Here is a 15,774-nt window from a genome sequence, read left to right on the forward strand (position 1 = left end):
TGCCTGGCCTTTACTTGCCAACACTTGGGAGTGTTGACAGTCCTGAGCCCTCTTGGCAGAGAAGGGTTAGAAAGAGAAAAGCCATTAGGCAGGGGGACAGATCCCTCTTTGCCTCATTAGGAGAATTCAGCCTTGTCTGTCTGGTTGGCAGGGCACACTTAATCATTGATACCCAGCATTTCAGCAGTTTGCAAAGGAAAGTGATACGAAGGGACAGCTGCAAGTAAGTCACAACCTAGATCTGAAGAGGTCAAGCACTCACTTCACTTGAAGGAAAGAGAGAAGGAAGGAAGCTGAGGACTTAGCAGGGTAAGTTCTCCCCCCAACCTGTCTGCTTGCTTAGTTTATAATTGAGTAAAGTATTTATCACCTCAGGCAGTGTTGTTAATCACTGATTAAACAGCTGAATGTGGCAACAATTACAGTGTTCTTACTATATTTCTCCTCTTCTCTTTTCCTATCCCCTTATAAGGATCTTCAATGACCAGTTTCACTCTCCCTTTTCCTTACCTCCCCAAATATGTTCTGCTTTTTTTTTTTTTTTGCTGGAGGGTAGTCATGCAATCTCGGCTCACCGCATCCTCCACCTCCCGGGTTCAAGGGATTCTCCTGCCTCAGCCTGCCGAGTAGCCGAGATTACAGGCAAGCACCACCATGCCTGGCTCAATTTTTTTGTATTTTTAGTAGAGAAAAGGGTTTCTCCATGTTGGTCAGGCTGGTCTTGAACTCCCAACCTCTGGTGATCCAACTGCCTTGGCCTCCCAAAGTGTTGGGATTACAGGCGTGAGCCACCACGCCCAGCTGACGTTTTGCATTTTTTTGTGACTTAAAATTAGATGAGCACTCCTTGTCTGGAGATAGTGAAAAGATGACTGTAGTTTAGGTGAAGATTGGGGTTCTTGGTGGTAAGGAAAAAGATGGAAACCTAGGTCTAGGAATAGCTTAATATTTTGGCTTGTAATTTGGAGATGAAGGATAAAAGTTTTTCTCGGCAATCAAGTTCATGTCTCCTTTCCAGTTCTTGGTGTCGGTGTTTCTCTCCCTCATACTGGGAATAAATTAGAGCCTAAGTCACTGGGGATGGCCAGAAAAAAGTGAAAGGGATTCGCTTTCTATGTGGAGAACATTCTGGACTCTGGAAAGTTAAAAGGGCTTACTGCAGTTATTTCCAACTTCTTCCTTATGTCCCCTGTTTTTTTCTTTGTTTCCCTCAGTCTATAACCCTTGAAAAGTGAGGAGCCTGGGGCTCTTTGCAAGAAAATTAGAGCCAGAAAAGCTGTGTCTGGACCTGGGGTATACAAACTCAAACATGAGCCTGATGATGTATATCAAAGATGCATATCAAAGACCTGGCTTCTCACCCACCTTCTTACTTTTCTGCTAACTGATTTGTATCATGAACATTGTGCTCTAGACACAGAGTAGACTGTGACATTAGGGATTTTACCACCACCACTCCTCTTCCCCAAACTGTTATCCTTCTCATTTCTGACCAATTCAACCAACCCCCAGATTGCCAAGAGCTAATCTTCCATTAGAGGAAGACCTCTCCTGGGAAATGCAGATAAGTAAAGCAGTACCTTTCTGACCTTAATTGGCTTGCTTTCATTGCAGCAAAAAGCTTTGTATTTTAACTTCAGGGAGGTATCTGTCATAAATTCTGGGATTTAAGACCCTAGAGTTATCTCAGATCACACTTTCCTTCCACACCTATTTATTTAAAAAGTCCATTGTTTCAAGATTTAAGAAAGTGTTATATCTTGCCTGAGGCAGGTGAGTAGAGTAGATAAATGCTTTTTCTAGAATGGCAGTGATTCTGAAAATGCAATGAGAATGTGACGTGATTAAAAGTGAAGGACAGAATGAGGTCAGTTGTTGGAAATGGGGTCCTAAAGTGTGAAGGGGAATTCCATCTACTCTTTTAGTAAAAGGACATGACCCTTAAACCCTAAAATAATCTGATACCATTAGGTCCCATTTCTTCTTTATTGGAGGTAATATATAGGATATGATACACAGATGAGCTTAGCTGTCTGTTCTGTGGATTGTTCTTAAACAATCCATTAATTTGCCCATGGAATGAGGGGAGATATTGAGGGTGGTTGGAAACATAAGGATGAGGAGAAAGAAATTACAAAGGAAAATACAAAGTTGTTCCTCCATTAACCTGAGGATGGGTTTTTGAGTCATGTTGTAAGATATGAATATGAGCTAAATAATTCTGGGAGCATTTTGCTTCTTTTTGCCATCTGCATACACCTCAGCTGCATGATGATTCTGAAATCAGAAGAGGTTTTTCCTAACAGATCTGATCTAAAAGGATCAAATGTCAGATCATTTTTGTAACAAAATATGATCCCTGGTTTGAACTTTAGTACTTACCTCATTCGACCGGGCGCAGTGGCTCACGCCTGTAATCCTAGTACTTTGGGAGGCTGAGGCAGGCAGATCATGAGGTCAGGAGATCGAGACCATCCTGGCTAACATGGGAAACCCCATCTCTACTAAAAATACAAAAAATTAGCCAGTTGTGCTGGCAGGTGCCTGTAGTCTCAGCTACTCAGGAGGCTGAGGCGAGAGAATTGCTTGAACCCGGAGGGTGGAGGTTGCAGTGAGCTGAGATCATGTCACTGCCTCCAGTCTGGGCAACAGATTCTGTCTCAAAAAAAAAAAAAAATTAAAAAGTTACCTCATTCACAGTAAAACCAACCACTGCCAGTGTTTTTAATCCTCCTTTATTTCTCTGTATCTGGAAGCAGTTAATCTGGGGATAAATAACTTTTTAGCCCCTCAATCTCTATGAATACCTTCCTTCCTTTCTTTTTTAATTGAGGTGAAAATCATATAACATAAAATTAATAATTTTTTTTTTTAGATGGAGTCTCGCTCTGTAGCCCAGGCTGGAATGCAGTGGCACGATCTCAGCTCACTGCAACCTCCACCTCCCAGGTCCCAGTTCAAACAGTTCTCCCTCAGCCTCCCAAGTAACTGGGATTATAGGCATGAGCCACCATGCTCAGCTAATTTTTGTGTTTTTTAGTAGAGACAGGGTTTTACCGTGTTGGCCAGGCTGGTCTTGAACTCCTGACCTCGTGATCCACCCACCTTGGCCTCCTGAAGTCCTGGGATTATAGGCGTGAGCCACCACAGCTAACCAAAATTAATAATTTTAAAGTGAGCAATTAAATGGCATTTAGTATATTCACAGTATGTGTAACCACCATTTTTGTCTTGTTCCAAAACATTTTTATCACCCCAAAAGAAGACCCCATAACCATTAAGCAGTTACTGTCCATTTTCTCTTCCTCCCAGCCCTTAGCAACTACCAATCTACTTTCTGTCTCTAGGTTTACCTATTCTGGATATTTCATAGAAATGGCATCATACAATATATATATAACCTTTTGTGTCTGACTTTCTTCACTTAGCATGTTCTTGAAGTTCATCTAAAATGTAGCATGTGTTAATAGTTCATTTCTTTTTATAACTGAATAATATACATCTTCATATGTATATTTATATCCCAATTTGTTTATCCATTTATCCATTGACGGACCTTTGGGTTGTTTTACTTTTTAGCTGTTGTGAATAGAGGTGCTATGAACATTCATATATAAGTATTTGAGTATCTGTTTATAAATATTTTGGGCATGTACCTAAGAATGAAATTGCAGGGTAATATAGTAATATGTTTATTTTTGGGGGGAACTGCCATATTGTTTTCTTTAGTGGTGACACCATTTTACATTCTCACCTGCAGTGTACAAGGGTTCCAATTACTCCATATCCTCATCAACACTTGTTATTTTCTGTTTTTTTTTGATAATAGCCATAGTGGTAGGTATGAAGTAATATTCACTGTGATTCTAATGTGCATTTTCCTAATGACTGTTGAGCATATTTTCTTGTGTTTATTGTCCATCTGCATATATTCTTTGGGAAAATGTCTATTCACATATTTTATTCAACTTTTTAGTTGGGTTGTTTGGTGATTTTTTTGTTCTTTGTTTTTGAGTTGTGGGAGTTCTTTATATATTCTGATTACTAACCCCTTATCAGATATATGGTACGCAAATATCTTCCATTCTTTGGGGTGTCATTTCACTCTCTTGATAGCATCTTCTGATGTACAAAAGTTTTTAATTTTGCTGTCCAATTTATCTGTTTTGGTGGTGGTGGTGTTGCCTCTGCTTTTGGTATCGTAGCCAAGAAATTATTGCCAAACCTATGTCATGAACCTTTCCCCGATAGACTTTTATAGTTTTACTTCTTAAGTTTAGGTCTTTATACATTAAACATTCAAAGTCAAATCATTCTATTCCATTAATTTGCAGAATGTTTCTGTCCATATTTTTGTGCTTATTTTCTCCTCTGTGCTTAGAATTCCTTTTTTTCTTTATTTCCAAGTATTCAAATATTCCCATCTTTCAAGGTCTATTCCAACTGTTACCTGCTTCGTGAAGAAAGCTACTGAAGAGATTCCCAACCACTGAAGAGATTCTCTTCTTCTGATCTCCCGTTAGTGCTTTAGTTGCACTTTTCTGGTAGGATTTATACAGTACCTTATATTATCTACTACATCTAATCTCTGTATAAGACATTTAGATGAGATATATATTTTTAATATTTGCTTCTATATATAGTGTTTTGTAAATGATTTCATCTGTTTTCAGTAAATATATATTAAACAAATGAATATTTTAATTTTTCCCATATGGTCCTTTTTGTTTACTCAGCTCTTATGAAAAGCATGGGAGAAGATGAGGTGGGGAAGGAGGGCAGCACAGAGTCACAGCCAGATAGTGGGTGGGTGTAGGCTTACTTTCACCTCAAAACTTTTTTTCTAACTTGCTCAACTACATAACTCTTAGTGCACATTTTATATTGCATTTAAGTTTTACTTCTTGGCTTATTGCTTATAAATGTGATAATAGGTCTTTCAAAATAAATGTTTTATCTCTCTGACTAGATTAAATTGGCTAACTCTCCAACTGAATGGTTGCTTTGGACAACTAAAACTTTTATTGTTTTTTCCTCTTTTAAATTGAGTTTTAAAATATACTAAAAATATTATAATGTCTTCTCTTTATAAAAAAGTCAAATATTACAGATAAGTCTAAAGTCCCCTTTGATCAGCCCAGTTCCTGTCTAACTGCCTTCTTACCCTACTCAGAGTTAATCACTGTTACCAGTTTTCTATGTCCCCGCCAAATCTTTTTCTATGCATTTACGTACATATGTATATCATGTATAGGATTTAATATGTATAAATTATATTCAGGTACGGTAGCTCAAGCCTGTAATCCCAGCACTTTGGGAGGCCAAGGCAGGCAGATCACGAGGTCAGGAGTTCAAGACCATCCTGGCCAACATGGTGAAACCCCATCTCTACTAAAAAAATACAAAAATTAGCCAGGCATGGTTATGCATGCCTATAGTTCCATCTAATTGGGAGGCTGAGGCAGGAGAATCACTTGAACTTGGGAGATGAAGTGAGCCAAGATCACGCCACTGTACTCCAACCTGGGCGACAGAGTGAGACTGTCTCAAAAAACAACAACAACAACAAAAAATTATTTCTTCCCTTTTTTCGTAGCTGCCTATGGTGATCCATAACCAGTAAATACTGAATAAATTTTACTGATAACCCGGGTCTGAGAGACTGGAATGAGAAGTGAAAGGTCAAGCATATGAAAACACTTCACACATTTCCAGCTTGTAAAATTCCATTCCATGTCTGTTCTGTGTATAGTCTCCAGGTATTACTGGACAGGCCATGGCTCCACGGTCCCAGCGACGGAGGCACAAAAAACTTCCCTCATTAGTGGCTCCTGGCATCAAGGCCCCACCCACAATTGTGACCGTTGTGCCTCTGACCCCCTTAAAACCTGGCCCTAGCATTGACACACTTGGCTTCTTCTCCTTGGATAATAATGTTCCTGGCCTATCCCAGCTGATTCTTCAAAAGCTGAACATGAAAAGCTATGAAGAATACAAGTGAGTGACCAGCTCTGTGGAAGAGGGATATACTGTCTCTAGTAGAAGTGATTTCAGAAGGTGGAGAGGGAGTACAGTTTGGGCAATATGGAATATTTGCAATGAGAGATTTTCTCATCCTGACTTTTGCCAGTTACTATATTACTGTAAAAGAAGAAATATTCACTTAAGTGGAAAATGATGGCAGTGGGAGACATAGGTGTAAATAGAAACGTGTAGGAGACAAGATGGGGGACCTGAGAGATTTTGGAGATATTCCTCTCCCCATTGCCACTCCTTCTCCATGCTGTCTCTGCAGGTTGGTGGTAGATGGGGGTACCCCTGTATCAGGCTTTGGATTTCGATGTCCTCAAGAAATGTTCCAGAGGATGGAAGACACATTTCGATTCTGTGCTCACTGTAGAGCACTCCCTAATGGCCTTTCAGACTCCAAGGTTCTCCGGCACTGTAAGAGGTGACTCGTGGGGAGCTAACAGGGAGACATTTTAGAAATGACCCTGTAATAGCTGGTCATGGTGACTTATGCCTGTAATCCCAGCACTTTGCGGGGCTGAGGCAGGTGGATCATATGAGACCAGGAGTCAAGACCAGCCTGGCCAACATGGCAAAACGCTGTCTTTACTAAAAATACAAAAATTAGCCACACCAGGTGGCACACACCTTTAGTCTCAGCTACTCGAGAGACAGGTAGGAGAATCACTTGAACCGAGGAGGCAGAGGTTGCCATGAGCCAAGATTCCACCTTGCCCTCCAGCCTGGATGACAGACTAAGACTCTGTCTCAAAAAAAAAAAAAAAAAAAAAGAAAAGAAAAGAAAAAGAAATGATCCTGTACTACAACCTCATTCCAAAAGTAAAGATCTGAGAGTTTTCAAAATAACCTAAGGCTTATTCCTAATTTTTTGTCATCCAGCTACAAAGATTAGAACAGTGTGCTAATCCTGCTTATTTTTGGTGTTATCGGGAGGTGAGACAAAAAAAACCACAATACATTCCTCTCTATCTCTCTCTTGAGTATTCAAGGAGTAAGACTACATTTGTTTGGGGGATGTGGGGATTGAACCATACCTGTTATGAGAGGACAGCAGTAAACTTGTGTTTTTTCTAAAAGTGATATAAAAAGAGTTGTTCCAGCCGGGCATGGTAGTTCATGCCTATAATCCCAGCACTTTGGGAGGCCGAGGTGGGTGGATCACGAGGTCAAGAGATCGAGACCATCCTGGGCAACAAGGTGTGAAACACTGTCTCTATTAAAAATACAAAAATTAGCTGGGCATGGTGGTGCGCGCCTGTAGTCCCAGTTATTCAGGAGGCTGAGGCAGGAGAATTGCTTGAACCCAGGAGGTGGAGGTTGCAGTGAGCTGAGATCGTGCCATTGCACCCCAGCCTGGGTAACAAGAGTGAAACTCTGTCTCAAAAAAAGAAAAAGAGTTGTTCCAGATAGAGAGTAAGGTATCACTCTTTCTGGCAGAATAATTATATTCCCAATCCCTCCTGCCTCATCTGCCAAATGTAGTCCCCAAAATTGGTGCATCAGCTGCCTTTCCTCTCCCTACCTTCCTTAGCCATTTCTATCCTAGGTGCAGGAGTATCAGTTCCCTTCCCCTGATAACCCCAATCACATTTATAGTATAAAAACTTATTTCCAACTCATTCTCTCAGGTGCAGAAATGTCTATTACTGTGGACCAGAGTGCCAGAGGTCAGACTGGCCTGCACACAGGAGGGTTTGTCAAGAACTTCGTCTTGTGGCTGTGGACCGTCTCATGGAATGGCTTCTGGTCACAGGTGGAGTGGTGGTGTTGGGGAACTCTGCCATAATGGTCATATTTGGTTGCATTTAAAGGAATACATGAAATCATGTTGTTATGAAAAAATGAGGAAGTGGGGCAAAGGATGGGGCACCCCTGCTCACAGGTTGGCAGAGTAAACATGGAGGGAATATTGATCATTTGTGAAGGGGAAATTTTGAAGCCAGGAAAAGATTAAATTCCCTTTTTTTCCTTCTTTCCTACAGGTGATTTTGTCCTACCCTCAGGACCTTGGCATTGGCCACCTGAAGCTGTACAGGACTGGGACTCCTGGTTTTCTATGAAGGGGTTACACTTAGATGCCACCCTGGATGCTGTGCTAGTTAGTCCTGCCATGACCACCTTATGGGCCAGTGTAGGACGGCCAAGGCCAGACCCAGATGTCCTGCAGGGATCTTTGAAGCGGCTGCTGACAGATGTCCTGTCACGGCCCTTGACTCTAGGCCTAGGACTTAGGGCCTTGGGGATAGATGTTAAGAGGACTGGGGGAAGCACAGTGCATGTGGTTGGTGCTTCCCATGTGGAGACATTTCTTACTCGCCCTGGGGACTATGATGAGCTTGGCTACATGTTTCCTGGGCACCTTGGGCTCCGTGTGGTCATGGTGGGCGTAGACGTGGCTGCTGGCTTTTCACAGAGCACCTCAACTTCACCCCTGGAACCTGGCACAATTCACCTTAGTGCCCACAGGAGCCTCTACCATGACTTCTGGGAGGAGCAGGTAGAGACCGGGCAGACAGACCATCCAGATTTGGTGGTGGCTTTCCATCCAGGTAAGAGTCATTGGTTCATGGGAATATTAGGTGGCTCTCCTGAGAATTTTCCATCCTGAGTCTTGTGTCTTCTGTCTTTGGAACCCCATTCATTTGATTTCATTAAATACAATATGATGACAACTTTCCTGGATCATTTGCCATATGTACTAGGGTTCAGAATTTTTCACTTGGATGATGATGATGATGATGATTGGGGATAAGCAAGGTGAGGGGTGGAGTGGTCAAAGAAATATCTTGCTCTTAAGAGTCTGCTTCAGTCTTTTCCTATTCCCATTTTCATTTTTTTTCCCACAGGTTTCCATTCCTCCCCAGACTTGATGGAGGCTTGGCTGCCTACCCTGCTGCTACTTCGTGACTATAAGATTCCTGCATTGATTACTGTTTACAGGTTTTGACCTCTTCTATTTGTGATACTTCCCTGATTTATACCTCTCTTTATATAAATGAGCTCATTTTGCTTCCTCCTGCTCATCTACTTTCTGGTGAGGATGTTCATCTTTTCTGCATATGGCTTTTTCATCCCCTTGGAACAAAGTCCTATGCTAGTTAATTGAGTATTTAGTGAGACATTTGGGAGGGAAGGATAGTCCTTGCCTAGTCCAGCCTTAGGCAATTTGGGGAATTGGTGATTACAGAAATGTCAGGTTCATGAGCAATTTTTCCTTTATCTCTGTCACAATCAGTAGAGTAATTTTTCTTCTCTCTCTTCTACAGCCATCAGGAGTTGGTATCCTCTTTGCAGATTCTGGTGGAACTGGATACACATATCACTGCCTTTGGGGCTAATCCTTTCATGTCCCTCAAACCTGAACAGGTCTATTCCAACCCCAACAAGCAGCCAGTATACTGCAGTGCCTACTATATCATGTTTCTTGGAAGCTCCTGTCAGCTGGGTAATAGCCAATTAGAAGAGAAAGTGGATGATGGGATTTAAATAGATTATGACTGGACATCTGGAAAATGGGGAGGTTGTTATACAATTACCGTGATAATGCCAGGTTCTTGCCAACTTTGAAAAACACTATATTCTAAACCTCATTCACTGTGTGGCTAAAGATTCTAAGCTGAATGAGGGTTCCTGTATAATGTAACTGGTTTCTTTTTATGAGACAGAGTCTTGCTGTGTTGCTCAGGCTGGAGTGTAGTGGCATGATCTCAGCTCACTGCAACCTCTGCCTCCCAGGTTCAAGTGGTTCTCCTGCCTTAGCCTCCTGAGTAGCTGGGATTACAGGTGCATGCCACCACACCTGGCTAATTTCTATATATATATATTTTTTTGAGATGCAATCTCATTCTGTCTCCAGGCTGGAGGGCAGTGGCATGATCTTGGCTCACTGCAACATCCAACTCCCTGGTTCAAGCTACTTTCCTGCCTCAGCCTCTCAAGTAGCTGAAATTACAAGCATGCGCCACCATGCCCAGCTAAATTTTTGTATTTTTAATAGAGATGGTTTCATCATGTTGGCCAGGCCAGACTCGATCTCCTGACCTCGTGATCTGCCCATTTCAGCCTCCCAAAGTGCTGAGATTACAGGCGTGAGCCTCCACGCCCGGCCTAATTTTTGTATTTTTAGTAGAGGTGGGGTTTTGCCACGTTGGGCAGGCTGATATTGAACCCTTGACCTCAGTTGATCCGCCTGCCTTGGCCTCCCAAAGTGCTGGGATTACAGGCATGAGCTACTGCGCCTGGCCAATGTAACTGGTTTCTAAGAATTTAGCCACAGTAGCTTCTAGAGATAGGATATTAGATTTAGTGGGTGGGAAGAGGCCTGGATGTTGGTCTTTCCAGAGCTTAGAGTTCCTAACACTTTCTTTGTGAGGAAGTTTACCTTTTGACTGGAACCAGATGGCACTGAGGAGAAGAATGAGAACCACCTTATTCTGAAAAATGCTTTCTTCTCATTCAGTAATTTGGGCTAAAAAAAAAAATGGAAATATGTTGATGACTTGAAGTGGTGCAAGAATGGACAAGTCAGGGAAGTCACTGGGAACATGGATGAGATTGTAAGCATTGGTACACTGCCCTGTTTCCTGGCTTTTTTGAGAGAAATATCTAATTTTCCTATTTTTGGTTGGTGACTGCTGATACTAGAGTAGCCCTGGTATTGTATTTTAGATATCCCAGGCTATATCAGACTTTACCTGAATATACTGGAGTTACTTGTTATCCCCCTATTCTATATCCAATAAACTCAGTTTGGGGCTTCTTAAGTCACTTGTTTTATTTCCTATTCACTGGCAGGTATTACTCATCTGCACATAACACCTCAAGACTGGAAGTTCCTCTCTTGTCAACAGAGTAATTAGCATCACTTCTCTGTTTGGGCCTGCCACTCTGTCACACATTAGTCTCATGTCATCTTATTTCTTTTTTTTTTCCCGAGACAGAATCTCGCTCTGTCATCACAGATGGAGTGCAGTGGCATTATCATAGTTCATTGCAGCCTTAAACTCCTGGGCTCAAGTATGCTTCCATCTCATCCTCCTAAGTAGTTGGGGCTTATAGGCACATGCCAACATACCCAGCTAATTTTTTATTTTTTCTAGAGACAGGGTCTCCTTGTGTTGCCCAGGCTAGTTGGTCTCAAACTCCTGGGCTCAAGCAATCCTCCCACCTCAGCCACCTGGAATGTTGGGATTACAGGTATGAGACTGTGCCCAGTAAATATTCTTTTCTTATCATACTCTCAGGATTAGGACATTTCCTAGATATTCATTCCTACAATCTTGCCATGACCATCTCTTGCACACATACAGTCCATCAACGCAACACACCCATATACTATTGCCCATTCTAATAGGGATAATTTTAGAATTTCATATATTCATTCAAGACAGTACCTGCCATGCTACAGGTATTGTATTTTGGCTTCAGAGAGATTGGAAGGTGAATGAGACATGGTGTTTATTCTTAGGAAGGGAAATAATATTTATGTATATGGGAATACCTTTATTGCAAGGTATAATATGGAGTAAGAAGCAAGAGAGAGGCTTATAGTGCTAAGGAAATAGAGTGAAAAGAGATCATTTTGCTAAATGATATCGAAGATATTCTGAGTGAGAATTTTATGAAACAGAGCACAGGGCACTCAAGATGGAAGGACCAGAAGTTTGGAGGCAGGCCGGGCGCGGTGGCTCACGCCTGTAATCCCAGCACTTTGGGAGGCTGAGGTGGGTGGATCACGAGGTCAACAGATTGAGACCATTCTGGTCAACATGGTGAAACCCCATCTCTACTAAAAATACAAAAAATTAGCTGGGCATGGTGGCACATGCCTGTAATCCCAGCTACTCAGGAGGCTGAGGCAGGAGAATTGCCTGAACCCAGGAGGTGGAGGTTGCGGTGAGCCGAGGTCGCGCCATTGTGCTCCAGCCTGGGTAACAAGCGCAAAACTCTGTCTCAAAAAAAAAAAAAAAAAAGAAGTTTGGAGGCAGAAAATCATATTTGAAGGCACATTTAGGGATTAATACAAATTAAGTCTGAAAGGTAGAGTGAGATCAGATTATAGGAGTATTGTGGATTTATGTAGATCTGAGTATGAATCCTGGGGCAGCCATTAAATAATTTTATATCGCGGGGGAAGCTAAAATTCTCTAAGCCTTAGTTTCTTCATCTGTAAAATGGAGATGATGCCAACTACTCCAAATTAATGTTGACGTTAAACGAAAATGTTTGCAAAGTTGGAGGACTCACACATCCCAATTTCTTTTTTCGCCGTTGCCCAGACTGGAGTGCAGTGACCCTATCTTGATTCACTTCGCCCCCAACTCAGGCTCAAGTGATCCTCCCACCTCTGCCTCCCAAGTAGCTGGGATCAAAAGTTCTAACCAACATGTCTAGCTAATTTTTGTATTTTTTGTAGAGGCAGGGTTTTGCCATGTTGCTCAGGCTGGTCTTGAACTCCTGAGCCCAAGAGATCCACCCTTGTTAGCCTCCCAAAGTGCTCGGATTACAGACATGAGCCACTGTGCCCGGCCCCCAATTTCAAAACCTGTAATCATTATATACTTACCAGTTCAGTATCCCTAATCTGAAAACCTGAAATGCTCCCGCGAGCATTTCCTTTTAGTGCTATGTCGGCCCTGCAAAAGTTTCAGATTTTGGAACATTTTGGATCTCAGTACTCAGAAAGCTTTGGATTTTGGAGATTTTTGGATTAGGGATGCTCAACCTGTACAAAATAATAGTAAAGACAATGTGATACCGGCATAGGATAGACATATGTTAGTGCAATAGAATTGAGAATTGTCTTAGTCTGCTTGGGCTGCTGTAACAAAATACTGCAAACCGTGTGGCTTGTAAACATCAGAAATTTATTTTCCACATTTCTGGAAGCTGGAAATTCCAAGATAAAGGCACTGGCAGATTTGGTGTCTGGGAACAGCGTGTTCTTACTGTGGAAGGGGTGCAAGATGGAAGGGGTGACTGAGCTCCCTCTTTCCTCTCTTCCAAGGACACTAATCCCATTCTTGAGGACTCTGCCCTCATGACCTATTCATTTCCCAAAGGTCCCACCTCCTAAAGCCAGAAGTTAGAACTTCAACATGGAAATTTGTTGGGGGGCGGCGTGGGGGGAGAGGGGCGGAGGAGGATCACAAAACATTTCAGACCATAACAAGTATAGCAGGGCATGATGGTTCACGCCTGTAAACTCAGCACTTTGGGAGGCCGAGGTAGGCAAATCGTTTGAGCTCAGGAGTTTGAGACCAGTGTGGGCAACATATCGAAACCCCTTCTCTAAAAGAAATACAAAAAAATTAGCCAGGCTAATTTTTTTGGTGACGCGCACCTGTAGTCCTGGCTACTTGAGGGGCTGAGGTGGGAGGATCACTTGAGCCCAGAAGGTCAAGGCTGCAGTGAGCCAAGATTGTGCCACTACACTCCAGCCTGTGTGAAAAAGTGAGACATTGTTTTTAAAAAAGAAAAAAAACCTTAGGGTCCGTTGATTTTTTGACAAGGCTACATAAACAATTCGGAAAAGAATAAACTTTTCAACAAACAGTGTTGTGACAACTGGATATCCACGTGCAGAATAATAAAGTAATACCCCCACCTGATATAATATACAAAGATTAACTCAGAATGGTTCAAATACATAAAACTAAAACTCTTGAAAGAAAATACAGGGTAAATCTTCATGAACTTGTATTAGACAATGTTTTCTTAGATATGACACCAAAACCACAAGCAACCCAAATAAAAATAAATAGACTATCAAAATTTAAAATGTTGGGCCAGGTACTGTGGCTCACACCTGTAATCCCAACATTTTAGGAGGCCAAGACAGGAAGACTGCTTAAGCCCAGGAGTTCAAGATGAGTCTGGGCAACATAGACCTATCTCTATAAAAAAAGTAGAAAAAATTAGCTGGGTGTGGTGGCGCATGCCTGTAGTCACACTACTTCAAAGGCTGAGGTGGAAAGATCGCTTGAGCCCAGGAGATTGAGGCTGCAGTGAGCTGTGATCACACTCCAGCCTGGGTGGCAGAACGAGATTCTTTAAAAAAAAAAAAAAAAAAGTGAAGAAGCAGAGAAAATATTCATAAATTATATATCTAATAAGGGACCTATAACTTAAAAGGGCAAATAACCCAATTAAAAAATAGGCAAATGATCTGAACAGTCATTTCTCCAAAAAAGATGTACAAATGGCCAATAAGTACATGAAAAGATGTTCAACATCATCAGTCACTAAGAAATACAAATTAAAACTACAATGAGATACCACTTCATACCAACTGTGATGGCTATGATTAAAAAAAAATGATGGTAACAAGTGTTGATTAGGTTGTGAAGAAATCGTAACCTTCATACACTGCTGGTGGGAGTATAAAATGATGCAGCCAGTTTGGAAAAGAATCTGGCAGTTCCTGAAACAGTTAAACATTGAGGGCCAGGCAATGATGACTCACACCTGTAATCCCAGCACTTTGGGAGGCTGAGCTAGGAATATTGCTTAAAGCCAGGAGTTTGAGACCAGCCTGGGCAACAAATCAAGACCCTGTCTCTTAAAAAAAAAAAAGTTAAACATTGACTTACCATTGGACTCAGCAGTTTCGCTCATAGGTTTGTACCCCTGAGAAATGAAATCATATGTATGTAAATATTCATAGCATTATTCATAACAGCCAAAAGATAAAAACAATCCAGCTATCCATCAGCTTATGAACAGATAAGCAAAATGTAAATCCTTACAAGGAAATATTATTTGACCATGAAAGTAAAAAAATAACTGATTCATGCTATAATGTGAAAGCTGGTTACAAAAGACCACATATTGTACAAGTTCATTTATACGAAATCTTAAGATTAGCCAAGTCTATGGAGACAATGTAGATTAGTGGCTGCATATGTAGGGGGAGGATGGGGTTATTGAGGGTGATTGGTAAAGGGTATGGGATATAACCATTCTAAAATTGATTGTGGTGATGGATATACAAATCTTGAGTGTACTAAAAATCACTGAATTGTACACACTGTATGAATTAATTATATTTTAATAAAGCTGTTACCAAATTTTTTTAAATCTTAGAGAATGTAAAAAATAAGGATATTTAAATCTTTAATACAATATCTAGCAAATAGTATGTCCTTAATAGTAGCTATTGTTTGATAATACCATTTTGAATTTTGCTTAGTAACATAGATTGAACTGGCATTAGTGTGTGAGATGGTTTGGTGATGGAAAAACCAGACAGGACACAATTGTCATGGTTCAGACGAGAGACAATATAGGTGTCAGCTAAGATTCTATCAGTAGGTATGGAAAGCAAGTGGTAATTTTTAACTACAAGTAAGTGGTGACATTTTGCAGATAGAACATGAAAGTAAAATCTACAGGATATGTTTACTGATTGTGATGGATGAAGAGTGATGTATCTGTCAGCCAGAATATAATTAAAAACTACATAGTAACAAGTGGCACAAAAACATCCAATTTAGTAGAATGGTGGTGATGGTAGTACAAAAAAGTCCAAATGCCGCCTAGCTTATTGTCAAATGCTGAGGATTCTAAGATGGCTTCTGCCTTAATAGGAGACTGATACAAGCAAGGACAATGTAATGGAGTTATATTTTCTAATGTCAGCATATGAAATGAAAAAAATATTTTCAAAACTACCTTTGAAAATCTTTTAGGGTAGCACATGGGATCCTCTCAGTAGTTCTATCAGAGCCAGTTTTTTCAGGTGTT

At 41.1% G+C, this 15,774-nt stretch overlaps 1 protein-coding gene across 3 annotated transcripts; it reads left to right on the forward strand.

Annotated features, from left to right (window-relative positions):
• Positions 1-260: 260 nt before the first annotated feature.
• MSS51 (MSS51 mitochondrial translational activator) lies at positions 261-10,793 on the forward strand. Of its 3 annotated transcripts, none has more exons than XM_009009713.5 (8): positions 261-309; positions 4,433-4,544; positions 5,753-5,997; positions 6,296-6,451; positions 7,659-7,783; positions 8,013-8,579; positions 8,877-8,970; positions 9,297-10,793. In XM_009009713.5, the coding sequence occupies exons 3-8, from the start codon at positions 5,777-5,779 to the stop codon at positions 9,514-9,516; spliced, it is 1,383 nt and encodes a 460-aa protein (XP_009007961.1). In that variant the 5' UTR covers positions 261-309; positions 4,433-4,544; positions 5,753-5,776; the 3' UTR covers positions 9,517-10,793. The 3 variants fall into 3 exon arrangements, with proteins under 3 accessions (XP_009007961.1, XP_035123883.1, XP_035123884.1); XM_035267992.3 differs by having other exon boundaries at positions 4,433-4,518; XM_035267993.3 differs by lacking the exon at positions 6,296-6,451.
• The last annotated feature ends 4,981 nt before the right edge of the window (positions 10,794-15,774 follow it).

Source organism: Callithrix jacchus, chromosome 12 (assembly GCF_049354715.1).
Source record: "Callithrix jacchus isolate 240 chromosome 12, calJac240_pri, whole genome shotgun sequence".
Lineage (NCBI taxonomy): Eukaryota > Metazoa > Chordata > Mammalia > Primates > Cebidae > Callithrix > Callithrix jacchus.

What these genes read in the sequence shown, in the direction of transcription:
- MSS51 (XM_009009713.5), top strand. Translation starts at nt 5,777, where the DNA reads ATGGCTCCACGGTCCCAGCGACGGAGGCACAAAAAACTTCCCTCATTA. An exon ending in GTTCTCCGGCACTGTAAGAG is followed by an intron (nt 6,452 to 7,658) that starts GTGACTCGTGGG and finishes TCATTCTCTCAG; the next exon opens with GTGCAGAAATGTCTATTACT. An exon ending in GGAATGGCTTCTGGTCACAG is followed by an intron (nt 7,784 to 8,012) that starts GTGGAGTGGTGG and finishes TCTTTCCTACAG; the next exon opens with GTGATTTTGTCCTACCCTCA.